At 37.0% G+C, this 17,044-nt stretch overlaps 1 protein-coding gene across 4 annotated transcripts in view; it reads left to right on the top strand.

Moving 5' to 3' along the window:
- The window catches only part of LOC109075779 (calcium uptake protein 1, mitochondrial), a 70,223-nt gene that overhangs the window by 41,983 nt on the left and 11,196 nt on the right, over window positions 1-17,044 (top strand). The window contains exons 6-10 of one of the 4 annotated variants that reach the window (XM_042736225.1): window positions 154-165; window positions 10,585-10,590; window positions 11,612-11,726; window positions 13,603-13,685; window positions 15,617-15,817. In XM_042736225.1, coding sequence (XP_042592159.1) covers window positions 154-165; window positions 10,585-10,590; window positions 11,612-11,726; window positions 13,603-13,685; window positions 15,617-15,817 — 417 coding nt within the window. The remainder of the gene's footprint in view (window positions 1-153; window positions 166-10,584; window positions 10,591-11,611; window positions 11,727-13,602; window positions 13,686-15,616; window positions 15,818-17,044) is intronic. The other 3 variants (XM_042736227.1, XM_042736226.1, XM_042736228.1) reach the window with 3 other exon arrangements.

Below are 17,044 nucleotides of genomic sequence, written 5' to 3'. Positions count from 1 at the left end.
TTTGTTGCATTTGTGGTGACAGTGATTAATTTGTGCTCTTTTGGCTCTTTCTGTGTCCATCTAACCAATAAACCCCGTCATTCTCTCCTCTGCCATCTTTTTACTTCTCCATCCATCCCCTCCCCCTTTCTGTGCACCCCTCCCTCTCCGCAGGACTTCTGGCAGGTATGGGGCGTGTGCCAAGCTGCATGGGACTGCGTGTGCGTGAATGCGTCATTTAGCCTCTGTAGCGGCTCTACTGAAAATTTCACTAGATCTCTTCGTCCTTCTCTCTCTCTTCTTCTTCTTCTCCTTGAGTTGTCAGAGAGGAAATCCACATAAGTTTCCAGATGTGAAGCTCTGGCCAAACAATGCATTAAAAGCCTCTACATTTCATTAAAAATCACTGTATGAGTAATTAAACTCGCCCAGCCTGGGCCAGATGAGCGAAAGAGCTTAAGCTCAGCAGAAAAGAGAGATTTGAATAGTTTGACTATAGCAAAGGACGAGTGAAGTTACTGACAGTGCATTTTCCAGAAGAGCAGAGTGGAGAGGCTGACTGGAGCGAATATCAGACTGGATCAGATAGCATATGGCACATACATAGTTGTAGCATCAGGGGGGTTTCTGTTATGTCCAAAAAAAAAAAAAAAACTATCAATGGCAAGTTATTTGACCGTGGTTATGAAATATGTAACAAGGCATACTTCTTGTACATGCTGTTAATTTATCTAGCTAATAGATAAAAGGTCTTGGTGAGAGTAAATATTTGACACGTTTGCACACGCTTGCATTTGTGTGTCATTTTTGTGGCTCTTATGGCAACAAACAGAGTTATAAAATAAAGAAATGATCTAAAGAAACTATAAGTAGTGTTACCAGGATGTTGATATATGCGGGTATTCTGGTTGGTTGCTATGTGGTCGCTTAGCATATTATTTGCATATTAAACTGCTATTTTAAAGGGGTCATATGATGCGATTTCAATTTTTGCTTTCTCTTTGGAGTGTTACAAGCTCTTGGTGCATAAAGAAGATCTGTAAAGTTGCAAAGACTAAAGTCTCAAATCCAAAGAGATATTCTTTATAAAAGTTAAGACTCATCCACACAAGTGTGCTTACTTCTCACTGCTGTGTGTGTGCACTTGGATGGGTTAAATGCAGAGCACCAATTCCGAGTATGGGTTACCATCACTTTCACTAGAGGAGAAACAATAATGTACACTATGTGAAAAATAATGTGTTTTTTTAACCTTAAACTGCATAAACACATTCCATTACACCAAATACACAATTTAATGTTCTTTTTAGCATCATATGACCCCTTTAACATTGACAAGACTTGACATTTAAGACTATGTGTTATTGGAAACAGGACGGTGGTGACCTTTACTCAGTGATTAGGATACACCCAGACACACATACTGCATGTTCAGACCCATCTAGACAGGAAAACATATATGTGCCCTAGGGCTGCTCGATTATGACAAAAATCATAATCAAGATTATTTTGGTCAATATTGTAATCATGATTATTTAACATATGATGGGGGCCATATGACCAAAACTTTATATGAGTGATTTATTTAAAGAAAGTGATACATATCAAATATGTATTTTCTGTAAATAAGGTTGCTATGACATCTACATTGTAGAGACCAGCGGAATTTTAAACAAATAAACAAAAAGTCCTCAAAATTTTTGAAAATTATTGAAAATTGTCAGTAATAAAAAAGCAAAGGACAAATACAATAGAATAAAAAGATATAAATGAAACAGACTGTGCTTTAATGTTTTTTTTAATGCAAGTCTCAAGCAGTTTACAGCCTACTACAGAAATGAATAATCAAATGTAAAATAAAACCAGCAGTCTTCACTGTAACAATGAAACTTTTTTGTTTCTTAAAGCTACAAAAATCCTTCACTCAAGAGCAGTGTGTGATTTTGAATTTGTCTTTTGTTGATGGATTAATATTAAGCGTGCAGTCGCAGCTAGAAAATAGCCCGCTGTCACTTTAAGAGCCGCACGGATCCAATTTACCATTACGCGCGTATTTTCATTCTCAACTCTTTATGTTCATTTATTACATGACAGGCGAAGGTAAATATACATGAATAATCACTAAGCACAGGATTTTGACACATTTTTGCATGTATTTGACCGTTTAGGTGCGCACCTTGAGCTAAAAGATCACTTTTCATGTCCGTTTTCTGTTCCATCTCTGAGCGCATATCTCTTCCTGAGGAGCAGCGCAAGTTCTTTCACGCTTTTAAAAACATGAATAAATACACTTCGATAAATCAAGCACATCCCATTTTGCAAATCTCATGTTACATGATTTTAGTGATTTGCACGGGAAATTGGGCTTTTATTGAGGAACGAAAGCACAGCGCTGCAAAAAGGGGCGTAATGGAGCGCAATAATCGTTTTATATTGATTATTGTATTTTCATAATCGTTGGAAGGCCAAAATCTAAATCGAAACCATTTTTCGATTTATTGCACAGACCTAATGTTAATGCATATATACCACACCTCAGTTTGTGCAAGACCAGCCCGGGACATTAAGGCAGTGATAAGGAATTTGAATTAATGTGAATTGATCTGGAAGTTTCTGCCAGGCCATTCTGCTGACGCCCACCCGTGTTACCCACACGCTCAAGGTCTAAGTGTGTGCACATGTGCAGTGGGCTCTGTTATGGAGTAGTGTTAAGGGAGGCCAGCTGCCGTCTCTCCCTGCTGAATTATTGAGCGTAGAGACTCTTCTTTGTGTGCCGTAAAGAGAAAGCAAGAGTGCGTGTTATGTGCATGCATGTGCAAATGCTCATGTGTATGAATAATGCAGCACTGGGTATCAGAGCAGAGAGCCATAGGCCTTAGTCGGGGTAGCGCCATATTTGATTTTGGATGAGAAGGGATGCGAGGCTCTGACGGATGGAAGTACAGTATGTTCAATACTGTTTTCTGCCAGTATGGCAACTGTTCAGCTGGGGAAGGTTTTAGTAGACAAAAGTTAAATATTTGAGTCAACCCTGAATCCATTCTAGAGTTTTTACCTAAAGCAGGCTTCAAAGTGCCCTTATTATGCCTTTTCAACTATTACCTTTCATGCACTGTGTAATGTAGCTGTATGTGAACATAAACTATCTGCAAAGTTGTGAAGCCGACAGTGCACGATAGATAAAGTTATTATCTGTCAAAAAAAAGTGTCGGCTCGCAATCGCTGAAATGAGTCGTCAGGAATTTGAATATTATTCTGCTAAGGCTCTACGTCACGAAGTAACAAATTTTGTCCGCCCACGTTTTAGGTCGTCAACTTGCCTGCCCACAAACACAGTAACATTTCTATGTGGTTAACATAATTTCATCATTTTCTATTTATTGACAAGTCTGTCATTCTGTCATGGCAATTGGCGTTTCATTTCAGACACGCGCTGTACACAGTAGACCAATCCAGAGCTATAGAGAGATCTCTCTATGGCTCTGGGCCAATCACAAAGGACTGCGCCATCTGACCAATCACAGCAGTGAGGGCTCACGAAAAGGAGGGGTTTAGAGAGACTGATTCTTTGAACTGCTTCGCACGACTCGTTTATGAATAATTTAGAAATGAGGTAAAATAAAATCTGTTTTCTGAGAAAACTAACGTGTTTTTGACCTTGCATGCATGTAAACCTGTTTTAGGAGACTCATAAAATAATATTAGCAACCTTTAAAATGGCATAATAGGGGCACTTTAAAAACTTGATATAGTTTTTAATTTATTTATCTTGTAAATTGTCCTTTTATATTATTTCAACTTGTTATTCACCATGAAAATAGCCAAAGAAGCTGGAGTGGCTTTAAAACTCCTACCAACCAACCAATTTGTCATTTTCTGTAATCATTTGTGAAATTTATTAGCAATTTCTAAGGAGTCAGTTATATCATGATACAATAATTAATAGTCAATAATAATGCCAGTAAGTTTCACAATTTACAGTTAAACACAACAAAAATAATAAACATTTCTTGATTTTAAAAAATGAAATGAAACTAGCATGGAGCCTTTAAATATTTCTCATTTAAGTAAACGCTGCTTGAAGTGCTTCAAAGAATTCATAATAACATAAACAGTTAATAATAAAATAGAACCAAGACACTTGTTAGAAGTAGAGAAAATAAAACCATAAAAAATGACAAAGTTGCGTTTGAAGTTGACAATAGAAATAAAACGAATGAACAAAGATACATATTATGTAAACAGTTTAAGTAAAAAGTTCATTATCTAAACTATCTACACAATTTTTTTAATACTGTAATTACATCATATAACAAAGACAATTTAAAATAAGGTGTTACCTTAAATTATATTCCAAATCAAATGTTTAATAAAAGAATTTCAATATATTTTTTAGCGCATTCGCACATGCATGTATTTGGTTATAATGGTCTGGTGTTAAGAGTTTGTAAACTAGCATACTAAAGTTATGCTGGCCGATGTTTCTGGAGATAACTAGTATTTTTGTTACACCAGTGTTTTCTCGGCGACTGACTTAACCTTTTATATTTAGTCTGTGGTGACAGCACTCTGGTGTTTAATTGAGTTTGTATTCGGTACTGTAGACAGAGTATTGAGTATTATCTGAATAGTATCAATTCAGTGGCTAATTGAATTGTCTCATTCTATTATTATCAAGGAGTGCTTTTTCGGAGTGCTATTTACTGCTAAAGCACATAGACAGCTTAATAACATTGTACCTCTTGTTTTTGTTTTTTTGTTTTTTTCCGCACTGTTCAAGAAGGCTCATTTGTGATTACTGGACAAGGATTACAAGGGGGAAAAAAATTCATAAAGATTGCAGGAGAGGATAATATCAAGTGTTAATTCTTGTAATTAATAGACAAAATTTCTTTATGCCCTATAACTGTCAGCAATAAGTTGAAAAATGTCTTGATTTAAGGATTGGACTCAGTCAGTAAGCGCCCCCAAGAGGTAGACATTTTTATTTCTCACAGGAAAGAGTTATCAAGTGGATCTCACAAAACCTGACAAGAGCATATCAGGGTTGTTTTTCATCTCAAAATCAAAAGAAATATATACATATTTTTTATGACCATTAAGATTTTTTGTAGATTTGACATTTTCATGACAATCTCCCCAAATTATAAATATATACTGTATTACAGTATAGTATTTCTCCAATATAGTTACTGTGAGGATCGTTGCATTTAGGTATAAATTGTGCTTAATTGTCATGAAAAATGTCACAATGTGAAAAGTCTTAATAGTTCTTCAAATAGGCTCAATTTTTCGTCTGTGTTATTTCTTTTACTTTTGATTTTGGGATGAAATGTGACCAGTGTCTGATCTCTGGCAACTCAAAAAGACGAATGTTCCTCTCTCTCTCTCTTTCTTTCTGTCTTTCTGATGGAAGCGGCGACCGTGCCTGTGCTTTAGATCTGTGCATGCCCTTCGCTGAATGCCTGCGACTGACTGGCTGCAGGACAGGCTGCTAGTGGGATGGGGTAGAGGTGACATTATGTAGCGCCCCCTGCCTACGCTCGGTCACACCACAGTTTGCCCTGGATCCAGGAACACATTCTCCCTTCCTTTGATCTCTGCTCACTGGGCCTAAAACTGCATGAGCACCAAGCACACAGCATGAGTTGACTAACGCTGGGTCAAAGGTTATGTTGTTTTGGACAATCCCTCAAACCCTTGCAGGTACCGCTATGTACTGTGATGCCACTGTGATCATGTGATGGATGGGTGGGTGGTTAGGGGGTGGAGCCTGCTATGTGTGGGATGTTGATAGGGCTGCCACCATGGAAACCAGTCTGATGTCCTTGGGCTGACCTTTTTATGACCTTTCGGTTCAGCAGGTGCCTTCCACGAACAATCCTGGAGAAGTGTGAATCAGACAGTAATACATGTACACTTCACTCTGAATTTGGTTTACATTTGTCACAATTAAAATGGATAATTCGCCCAAAAATTAAGATCATGTGTTCATTTAGTCCGCTTTATGTCACAAAAGAACACAAAAATAAGAAATTTTGAAGAATGTTCGTGCTGCTCTTTTCCATTTTTTCCATCTTTTCCAAAATTACACATTTGACTTGATACGAAAGTAACAGTGCAGTTTACATTCTGAATCTGGAATGATGGGTCTGAATAATCAGAATTTGAATTTGACTGTGTATTTTCAGTTCAGTGCACATAGGGGTTTATTTGGCATTTGTTATGAATGAGTGTAGTGGGTGTGGACAGTGGCTTTTATTCTGAAGTCACTCGGGTGTATTGTGTCCACACTGAGCTTTATGTGGTGTTCTCTTAATGTCCTTTTTTTGTTTGTTTTTAAAGATGGGAAGTACTTTCTAGTTGAACACACTCTTAAATATAAATATATGAATGGCTGTGTTGTTGATTGTAGTGGTGGTTCCTACTGCTGGCTGCCATCTTTTTATTGATGGGCTGCAGAACAGGCCATTACTTCTGAAAATCTGACCACAAATGGGATATATTACCAGTAAAATATGGTGTCATTCTGGTTTGGCAAGCAATCTGATTTATTGTTGATAGAAATTAATATTGTGGGGTTTATATAAACTGCAGCAGCTCATAATAAATCATCTTATGAACATGATGAATGATTAGCAATGTTTGAATCAAACTCACTCAGAATTCAGACGATTTTTGACCCTTTTTTAATATATATATTTTTTTAATTATATCCCAATATTTGTCTACTGCTATTGGTATGTCTCAGGAGGAGAAGGCACATCTTCATTTGAGATTGTGTTTATCTCCATTGCATTGCTAGAGATGCAAATAATGCAAGCTGCTCGCTCATGGCAGTTTATTTTAAGACAAACAGATGTGAGAACTGCATTTGGCTGTACTGTAAGTGTGACCAGGAGCTTGCAAAAAATGCAATTTATAGATCATCAATATCAGTTAATTTCTGCACATTTGGATGAACTGCTTTCAAATCAATTTACAAATCATATCAAGTTTCGAAAACCACTTTTACACTGAGCTCCACACCGAAAGCCTGAAAGCGGAAATCCTTGGAAAGCTCACCAGCATCATTTGATCTAAATCCGGACCCAGTCTCCCAGTTTCCCTCATTTGGGGAAAGGCTGAATTTTGTCCTGGGCTTAGTTTTGGACAGTGCCATAGCAGCGTTACTTGTGAAGTGTGGGTTCCTGAGACTTCTGAGACTTCACAAACACATCCATCTCTCTGTTATCTGAGCTCTGGAACTAAAGGAGCAGAAGTACTGATACATTGTAATGACTTTGATAAATTACAGTGCTGCAGAACAGCCGACACTGGTGCCATATCTCCGTTCAGGCGCTTGGCAGCATAAAGCTTCCTGTGTTTTGGGAAACCAGCACCTGTGAAGTGTTTCCAAATGTCCCACAGAGACACAGAACGATCTTACTTCCAGTGCTACCTGCATATGGCAAACTAAAATATCAAAGGGGGAACAAGAATGAAGCAAGTTGAATATAAGAACCAGAAAAAACAATAATAATGGGCGTACATAAACTCTATTTTTAAATCTAAAAATGCAACAGCTCGCTTATCAAAAATCGATCTAACAGTATTTCCAGCTAGCCTACTTCATGGATAACTGATTATGTAATTGCCACAGACCAGTGGTAATTTAAAGGAGTTTACAAACCTTTTCAGCCAGATTGTGTTCGAAATGATGTCAGAGAAATTTGTTCTTCCAGTCTAATTGAAGTGTATCAGGTTCTTAATATGCCTCAGTTAATTCAGCTGCGCTCCATCTAGCAAGACATGTGCTGAGAACATCCACCTAAGAACAAAAGCAAGATGTAGAACAAGAACCAGAATTAGAAATGTTCCAAGAGGAATTAAGAAATGTAACAATAACATTTGGAGAACTCCTAAGGTACTAACAGGACTGTGCTGGAGGATCTGTCAAGTCTTTCCATAGGCCTGCTTGCTAGTGCTTGGATACAGAACAGAAAGTAGTTGGTCAGTGCTTGCTCTCTCTGTCCTCTCCACATAAACAGTGGCACTGAAGATTAATCAGGCTGTCTTCTCAAGAACGGAGCCGCAAGTCAAACACTTGTAACCTTTTAAATGACAGTTAAATATGGAGTGTCTGATCCTGTCAGAGTAGAAACTGTAACATTTCTCATGCTATAGTGCCCCTTTTAAGCATTTTAAGCTGTCGGATGTTTCGTAAGATTGAGTGTTATTAAGTTCCTTAAGTTCTACTTGAAAGTGGGGAACTGAGATGCGCTTTATATGGATTCCTGAATAATTGCAATTTATGTAAGTGTCACTTTATGTATGTGTCACTAATTCCAATTTATAATGACAAGTAATGTTGTGTAAACAAGCATTTTTAAGTTTTGTTTATATTTATTGTTTATTTATTTAGTTAGTAAAACGTCACTAAAATGTAGTCAACATTTCATCGTAAACATCTTATATTTAGAAATTTCTATATTTTACTTTGTATTTTTGACTACAATAGTTTGCGATTGATAATGATGTGGAAAACTACAAAAATGTGTCAAGCATTGAACAAATAAAAGATTTAACAACATAAACAAAATACAACTTTTACTATAATGAGTTTACTGAAGTATTATATGCAGTTTAGAATGTCCTACCAGTCATTGTCAGTGCAAATGTAATTTGTAATAGTACATTTATGTTGTGGATGTAGCTGATTAATATCATGTAAGATGCATTTGAGTAAGCTAATTAGCAAAGTGGTTTAAACTGCTGTTCAGCTCTTTCAGCTCAAGTGGGTACAGTGTAGCAGCGTACTGTTGTTGGAACAGTTGAAAACACTGAAACAGTTGAAACACTGATCTGCCAACAATTTCAAATGTATTCTAGCAGTGATAGAATTTATATGGTTGGAAATATCATAAAAATGGAGGGGAAAAATGCTCCAAGGGACCAAAGGGTTTTAGACATTTTTACACTAATGCCTAGAATTCAAAACAAGTTTAAAGCAGCCTAAAACTTTTCATGCCCAGTTTGATATGAGCACCAACGAGAGTTGTGTGAGCTCTGAATGTGTCTTTGGGTTCTCTGGCTGGATGCTTGAGGAGCTTGTTAGAAGATTACTCATTAAATACATGGAGCTGCCTGCTTAAAAGCTTTTCAAGGCTTTCTTTCTTTCTCTCACTTTTTTGCCACACCACCCACATCCTTTTTCATTATCCTCAGCAGAGACTGTCTGGGAAGGTTCACCTCACAGGCTTCCCTGGTTCTCCATGCTCAGAGTTTAGCTTAGTGTGAGCACACATCCTGCTGAGCACCCTTTCTTAGTGTTGTTATGAGACCCGAATTTAAGTAGATGATAGATCATTTCCACTGAAATTTAATCATTTTACATCCAGATTGTGGAGACTGAATTGAGGTGGTACCTGGTGTTTGTAACTAATGCTGTAGAAAGACTTCTGGTTACACTTTATTTTAAAGTTTCCTTGTTACAGTGTAATTATACATTTAAGTACTGAGTATTATACTATGTTATATTTTAATTAACTACATGTACTTACTATATGGTTAGCTTTTGTCTTTTTCTATTCCGTCTACTTGTTTTCTTTTTGTTGTGTGTGTGTGTGTGTGTGTGTGTGTGTGTGTATAAACCATGTACTGCGTTAGGCTAACCGAGACTTGTCATTGCACTTGCATATTATTGCTCTTTTGTTGGTTTTGATTGCTTCTATTGTCATCCTTTGTAAGTCTCTTTGGATAAAAGCATCTGCTAAATGACTAAATGTAAATGTAATTATGCATAATTTATTGTTATTATAATAGTAAGTACATGTAACATGTGTAACAAGGATACTTTAAAATAAAGTGACTATACTTGTTATAGTTACATTTTTGGTAATGAATTGCCTGTGCGTTTGACATCCCTACTATTAACATTGGATAAGACTGAGCGTCTCTTGGGTGTCTCTGAAGGTGACAGCAGGACAGAATAAGCCCGGAGCATATTAGCCCCTCACAGCTCCTTTTCACACACACACACACACACACACACACACACCCACACATGCACAAATTTGCTTTTGTCAGCACCTGCAGCACAAGTCTATCCCCATTCGGACCAGTTTCAGAGCGGTACAAAAATAACCTGTGTTCACCTTGTCCCTTATTCACCTTATTCAAAAAGATTTGAAGTGCAGAATGTTGAGTCTGATGTTCACAAATTAGTATTTCATAGATATGCAATTATTAGGGTTAGAGGTTTGTTCAGACCTGAAGTAACAGCAGAAGCAATGCAAGCATTGCTAAGGAGATTTTCAGAGGGAAATATTATTTCCTGATTTTGATCTACTGATGCTAAAGTGAAGATGGGGGCATGAATCGTGTGTTATCGGCTTGTATCATGTCGTCACGAAGGGAGTGTGTGTTCAGTGGGAAGTGTGTGTGTGGGATGTTGCATAAATGTGTTTTTGTGCTAGCAAGACGTGAAAAGGGCTGGATTTGGGTGTTTGGAATGGTGTGTTTTATACACTTATGGTGTGAGGTGGGCCTGATTGTCTGCTCAATGATCAGGTTGTTTTAATCCATTCTTTCTTCCCCTTTACTCACTGATGGGATCCACCCCAGACAGAGGTAACACGATTCATCGGCAGAAACTGAGCTCCGGCATGCTATTTGTGTGTGTGTATATAAGTGTGTACTTCCACACTTGAGGATTCTGATTCTTTCTATGTCTTTCTATGCCAAAAACAGGTAGAAAACTGTGTTCACACCACTGTGGAGTCACCTTCGTTCATGCTCATAAAATGTGAACCAGTTTACTTCAGAAATCTCAAATACAGTGTGATCTTGCGATTTGTGAAGTGAAGTCAGTGACTTTAGCACTTACTATGTTGTTCAATACAGACATATCTCAAAAAAATAGTAAGCTGCCTATTTAGACAGCTTTCTTGATCACTATATTAGGCACTTTTATCACATGCTATTTAGGTGTGCACCCATGATGTTAAGAACTGCAGTTAAGGTAGTCATCTCACTTAATTCAAACATTTGAACACACATTATGTTGACAGCCTCCATGATTTAAATGGTCAAAAGCATCTATTAAGACCAAATATGCTGTTTAGGGCTCACACTTCATTTGAGCATTTGAACACTCATAGGAAAAAGGATGTTGAGGTAGTCAACGTCTTGATTTAAACATCTATGATGCCCAAAAGTGCTGTTTAGGTGGGAAGCCCCCTTGATTTAAACATTTGGCCACACATCTGATGCTCAAAGATGTTGATTAGGTAAGCAACACACTTGATTTGACTGTCAGAACATGCTTCATGTTCCAAAATGCTGTCTAGGTAGTAGGCAGCTCACTTGTGTTTGAAACATATGTGCTGATCTACAAGTGACACGTATGAAATGTCTGTTTTGAAACCCTTTTCATGATGTTTTATTTTTGCTTGTGTCTTGTATGACTCTGCATCACTTGCATGATTCTACTGTGCTGTGTCAGTGTTAGCATGCTAGTTCCCTTATCTCTGCTGCTCTGTACGGACTCTGTGGAGCTCAGCTCTTAAACAGGACTCAGATGCTCCATATGTTGTTCAGCAGAAGCGTTGCTGACTCTCTCTTTTCTCTGTTTCTCTGTGGGCATCTGTAGAAGATCTCTCAGGACAGAGAGAAGTTTGCCGACGAGGACAGCATTTTCTACACACTGGGGGAGTGTGGACTCATCTCTTTCTCTGACTACATCTTCCTCACAACTGTTCTTTCCAGTAAGTGTCTTGAGTGTATTTTGTGTATATGGGTCAATGACGTGACACTACTTTTTTGGTGTCCATGTGGTTTAATTAAATTTAAAAGGGTTAAAATTTCAAAATAAATGAGCAAATTACTTGCATACATTCTCTTTTTTGAGGACAAAGCCTAAAATTTCTGGTTTTAATTCATTTTGAGAGAGCATTTGGGGGATGATTGCAGAAATGTCAATGTGGTGTAACTTTGTACCAAATAATTGATTTTGTTAAAAAAAAAAAAAAAAAGTTAAAATTCTCAATAAAACACAGTATTGACTAGTTTGGCATAATCTTACATTTAATAGTAAATAAAAGTAAATGGAGCACCATTGTTCTGAATATTATAATTAATTTGGGGAATTACGTGAGTCAAGTCAAATTCCTGAAGTGGCAAGGTGGTATACCCACCATTCAAAGAGCCGTTTTGTTAGTATTTTCCAAGAAGACCATGTGACAGGAAATTATATCACAGAGAAGGACCCCTGGTGACACTAACTGCTGCATGCAAAGTTTAGTAACTCACTGTTAATCACAATGATGATTTCTTTTAGCTGGTTTTTTTTTTTTTTCAGTATTGGAAAAAAAAAACTTAGCTGAACTTGTTGACTGTCATGCTTGGTTTTCAGTGTCAATTTCTTCAACAAACAATGGCCTTTGGCTGTAGAAGCAACATGGTCAGGTGGTGTATGATGTGTGTCAATTGGCTTAACCAGTATTTTTCATAAAAATATAATTATATACAGGAAAATTAATGTGGAATAAAATGTAATCATCTAGTTTAGTGTAATAACATGGTTTTTAACAAATTTTATATATTTTGTCAAAGATCATTGTAAAAACAGAGGTGTTTTCAGCATATGTCCTGCCAGTTATTGCAAAAATGCATTAAAATGTACATTTAGAGATAACTCTAATAAAATCTATTTTTGGTTGATATTTTAAAATGAAGTATTTATTTCTGTGAGTAATATTTAAATATTTAATATTTCTCATTCTTTGGCATTTTGACATTTTCAGGTACATTCAGTCTTAACTTTTGTAAAAAAAAAAAAAAAAAAAAAAAAAAAAAAAAGAGGTGCAAATGTCATTTTTATTTACATAAATTAACATAAATACACTATGTACGTTTTCAATTACCTGATGGATGCTTTTATAACAAGTTTTTTTTTGAATTTCTCATCTTGCCAACCCTCTTTTGTCACTGACCCATTCATTTATTTATTTATTTATTTATTTTAAATATTATTTTTGGTGTTTTGCCTTTATTATGATGAGTGGAGAGCAAACAGGAAGTGAAGTGGGGGGATCGGGAAATGTCCTTGTGCTGGGATTCAAATTTGTGACGCCCGTAACACAATTGCGTTATGTGTCGCACTAACCACTAGGCTATCGGCACCGGCGTGTATTTCTTTTAAATCTCTTTTTGTTTTGCTAGCTATTATGACATATATATATTTACATTTCTTTAGTTTAAATTTCACATACTGAATATGAAAATCACGTTACTTTTTGTGTATCATTAACAACAGTTTAACATAAACAGTTACCAAAAGTGAGTCGTCAAAAAAATTACTTAAGTACCTAATTAATGTTTTATAATTAATGATACAAGTTCTAAAATGTACCTAAATATTTTCCAAAATATTGATGCAATTGATGTGAAAATAAATAGTACAATAATAATTAGCACCACAGAATCCCAGAAGAACCATAAAAAATGTAAATAAAACAAATTTTTGTCACATTGTGTATTATTTTTTAAACTGTTAAAAAATGCAGAAATTGCATTTATGTGTTAGTGAAAGTAAATGCTGTCATATCTTTGTGTTGCAAACTCTGATTTGTCCCTTTGCAGCTCCTCAAAGGAACTTTGAAATCGCCTTCAAGATGTTTGACTTAAATGGAGATGGAGAGGTCGACCTTGAGGAGTTTGAACAGGTAGGTGAACACAAAGACCTTCAAAGGTACAGATGAACACATTCCATTAGTACACTGTCAGAAGAAGAAAATATGCAGAAATTGTTCCTTGAGGCTGGTGGTGCAGTATCCTCAAAGGGACATCTTTGTACCTTATTACTACTAAAAGGTTCATAGTAGTACCTTGAGGGTAAATATTACTATTCTAAGGTACTAATACCGTTTAAGGGTAGATAAAGGGTACAAAGTTGTTCCTTTTATTGTGTATTACCCCAGTGACAAGCTGTTACTGCACCTAAAGGTACAACCTTTAGTGTAGCCCAAGGTGTTTTTGCACATTTTTTTTTCTGTCCTTGTAGTGGCTGTTTGTGTATTTTGGTTACACGTGTGTTTTCAGCTGTTTGTTTAGCTTACGTTTACCCCTCAGGCTGTATTTGCCTTTTATTTGCAGTAAATGTGAGTCATCCACCTGGTGGTATCAGGTCTTTCTCTTTCCAAAAGCATTCTGGGTATATGCAGTGCCTGTTGGTAAACACACAGTATGTGTTCAACCATGCAAATATAGCAGCCACATCAAAGGGAATATATTTAATGCTCTTGTCTGTGGACATGGACCTCCAGTAGACAAGTCGAGGGGGGGACATTGATGCAAAGGGTCAGAGCATAGAATTTTGCCTGTTTGTCAGCCCGGTTTTTAAGAAGTTTAGTTAGAAATGGAAACTTCTAACTTGAAACCACATTATTAAGTGTCATTGGCATAGTCTTTGGTTTCGCCTTCGGTTTAAAGTCAACATGAAATCAAATTGACCCTATTTACTTTGTTATTGTTTGTTCAGACCTTTTGCAATATATTATGATTAGTGCATATTCCAAAAAAAAATAAAATAAAAATTAAATAAAATTAAATGATTATCATTAAATGATAAAATTAAATAATTAAAATTACATTTATATCACTTGGAAATATATCAAGTTATCATCTAATATCATTTATATCATTATCCTTAATATAAGCTACTTAAAGGCTGCCAATAAGTTGCGTGTTAATAGAATGTAGGTTTATCACAGATCATCCCATTGAAGAATTTAAGGTTAGAGCTATTTGTTTTAGGAAACAAATTTTACTCCCTCTCATAACATCAATCTTTTAAAAATGCTACACTTAGACTCTATTAAGGGACTATATCGGTCTAAAAATGCTGAGTCTTTAGCAGCATTTCAGCCCTCTTATAATGATTGATTACACAGCAGTATATAGTTACGCAGTCATTTATTGATTTATTGATAGTTATCTTTAGTTGCTTTTGTCCCAGAACCGCACATAGATCACTGCTAAACAACACACTGCCCTTATTCCCAGAGAGCCTCAGGAGTTAAATACCCTAGATGTCCTAGACAGTGTCCTACTCCCTTCTGACCCTCAACCGGTCCCTGGACACCTGAATATTTACACCTTCACCCTGAAAAGAGTCCTTGAATTCCTCCCAGAGCTCTTTTCTCTTTTCTGTGGAGTTCAGTGTTCATCAGTGATTGATAAATAATAAGTTTATAATTGAAAGAATGAGGCTTCTGAAGAAGAGAGGAACTTCTTTTCTCTGTCCCCCTCCTCTTAACCCTCATTCTTCTTCTTCTGTTCTTGTGGAGCATGGGGAGGCTCCTCGACCAGTACAGTAAAGAGCACAGAGAGCTCATTCTTTCCTCCTACCAATCCATCTTCTTCTCCCTCTTCCTTAATTTCTCCTTTGATGTCCTCCTCTTCCTCCTACTTCCCTGCTACCTCCTTAATATTTTTCCTCATCCTTTTTCTCCTTCTTGTTCTTATTCTTCTTATTCAACCTCCTTCTTCTCTCTTCTGACTCTTCTTCTCACAGGTGGATACTTTGCCTTGTGTTAAAGGAGGTTCCTCCTCCCTCAAATGTTATTTACATGAGTTATTATGTCTGTTTTTCCAGGTTCAGAGTATCATTCGTTCTCAGACCAGTATGGGCATGAGACATAGAGATCGCTCCACCACAGGAAACACTCTGAAGACAGGAGGCTGCAGTTCAGCCCTCACCACCTACTTTTTTGGGGCCGACCTGAAGGGCAAGCTCACCATCGGCAGTTTCCTGGAGTTCCAGAGGAAATTGCAGCACGATGTGCTAAAGCTTGAGGTACGGCACAGAAGTCGGGGAAGATGGAGAAGTGTAGATTACATATGAGGGATGACAGAAAAATAAATTGAGGTTGAAAGTTGTCAGCCAGTGTCACCAATGGAAGCACAGACTCATACATAATTTACTACGCCAGCCTCCCTTCCAGGACAGCGCGCAATATTCTGTGTGGAATAAGGAGGCATTAAACCTAATTTATTGTTTGGGGAAGAAAGAAAGGGAACAATACTCACAAGATACCCAAAGGTCTAAATAAGGGAATAGAAGGGTCTAGATAAGAAGTATTAATTTCCCCTTGTGTCAGTTACAAAAATTACCCACAGACCTGTTAGTGGGTAATATACACACACACACACACACACACACACACACACACACACACACACACACACACACACACACACACACACACACACACACACACACACACATATATGTATGTGTGTGTGTGTGTGTGTATGTGTGTGTGTGTGTGTATATGTGTATGTGTATATATATATATATATTCAATCTTACTATTCAAAACTTTTGACTGGTAGCGGATAGATAAAAAAACAAGAAAAACTGTGGCAAAGTCTACAATAAACTTGAAGAATCCTTCCTAAAAGCTACCTGAAAAACTATGCAAATGGTGGTCACACCAGATATTGATTTAAAGGGGTCATCGGATACAAAATTCACTTTTACATGTTGTTTAAACACAACCAACCTATAATGATAAAATCCACACAGCTTTTTTAAAAATCTTGATAAATCCAAATCCCTTTCTCAAATCAAGGCGTTCTCAGACTTCTGCCAGTGTGACCTCACACAGACCCAGGCCCCTCCCACGATAGTTGATTGACAGTAGTGTTTCATCACAGCTCAGCCCTGAGCGAGCTGTCATCAGTCCACCATTGTTTCACCGCCGGAGCAGATGTAGACAAGAATGACTCCTAAGTGATCGAGGTGTTCTGTTGTTGGATGTAATAATGAACATAGCAGTCATCATTTACTCCCGACATCTGAGCCACTGAAGACGCAGTGGATTACGTTGGTTTTTGAAGGGAATGCATCGCTCAGTCTACCAAAATGCGTCACGTGATTCATTCGTGATCCAGCTTCCCCTCCAGTAGAAGTGAGTGTAAGGTTTTTAATGAATCTTTGCAAATCGCCTTTCCTAATAATATGCTAATTATCAGGTTTTACGATGAATGCGTCTAAAGGAAACAGTCTCTCAGAGAGCGT

Source organism: Cyprinus carpio, chromosome B13 (genome assembly GCF_018340385.1).
Source record: "Cyprinus carpio isolate SPL01 chromosome B13, ASM1834038v1, whole genome shotgun sequence".
Classification (NCBI taxonomy): domain Eukaryota; kingdom Metazoa; phylum Chordata; class Actinopteri; order Cypriniformes; family Cyprinidae; genus Cyprinus; species Cyprinus carpio.
Note: the sequence above shows the minus strand (reverse complement) of the source record. Positions and strands in the feature narration are given on the sequence as shown.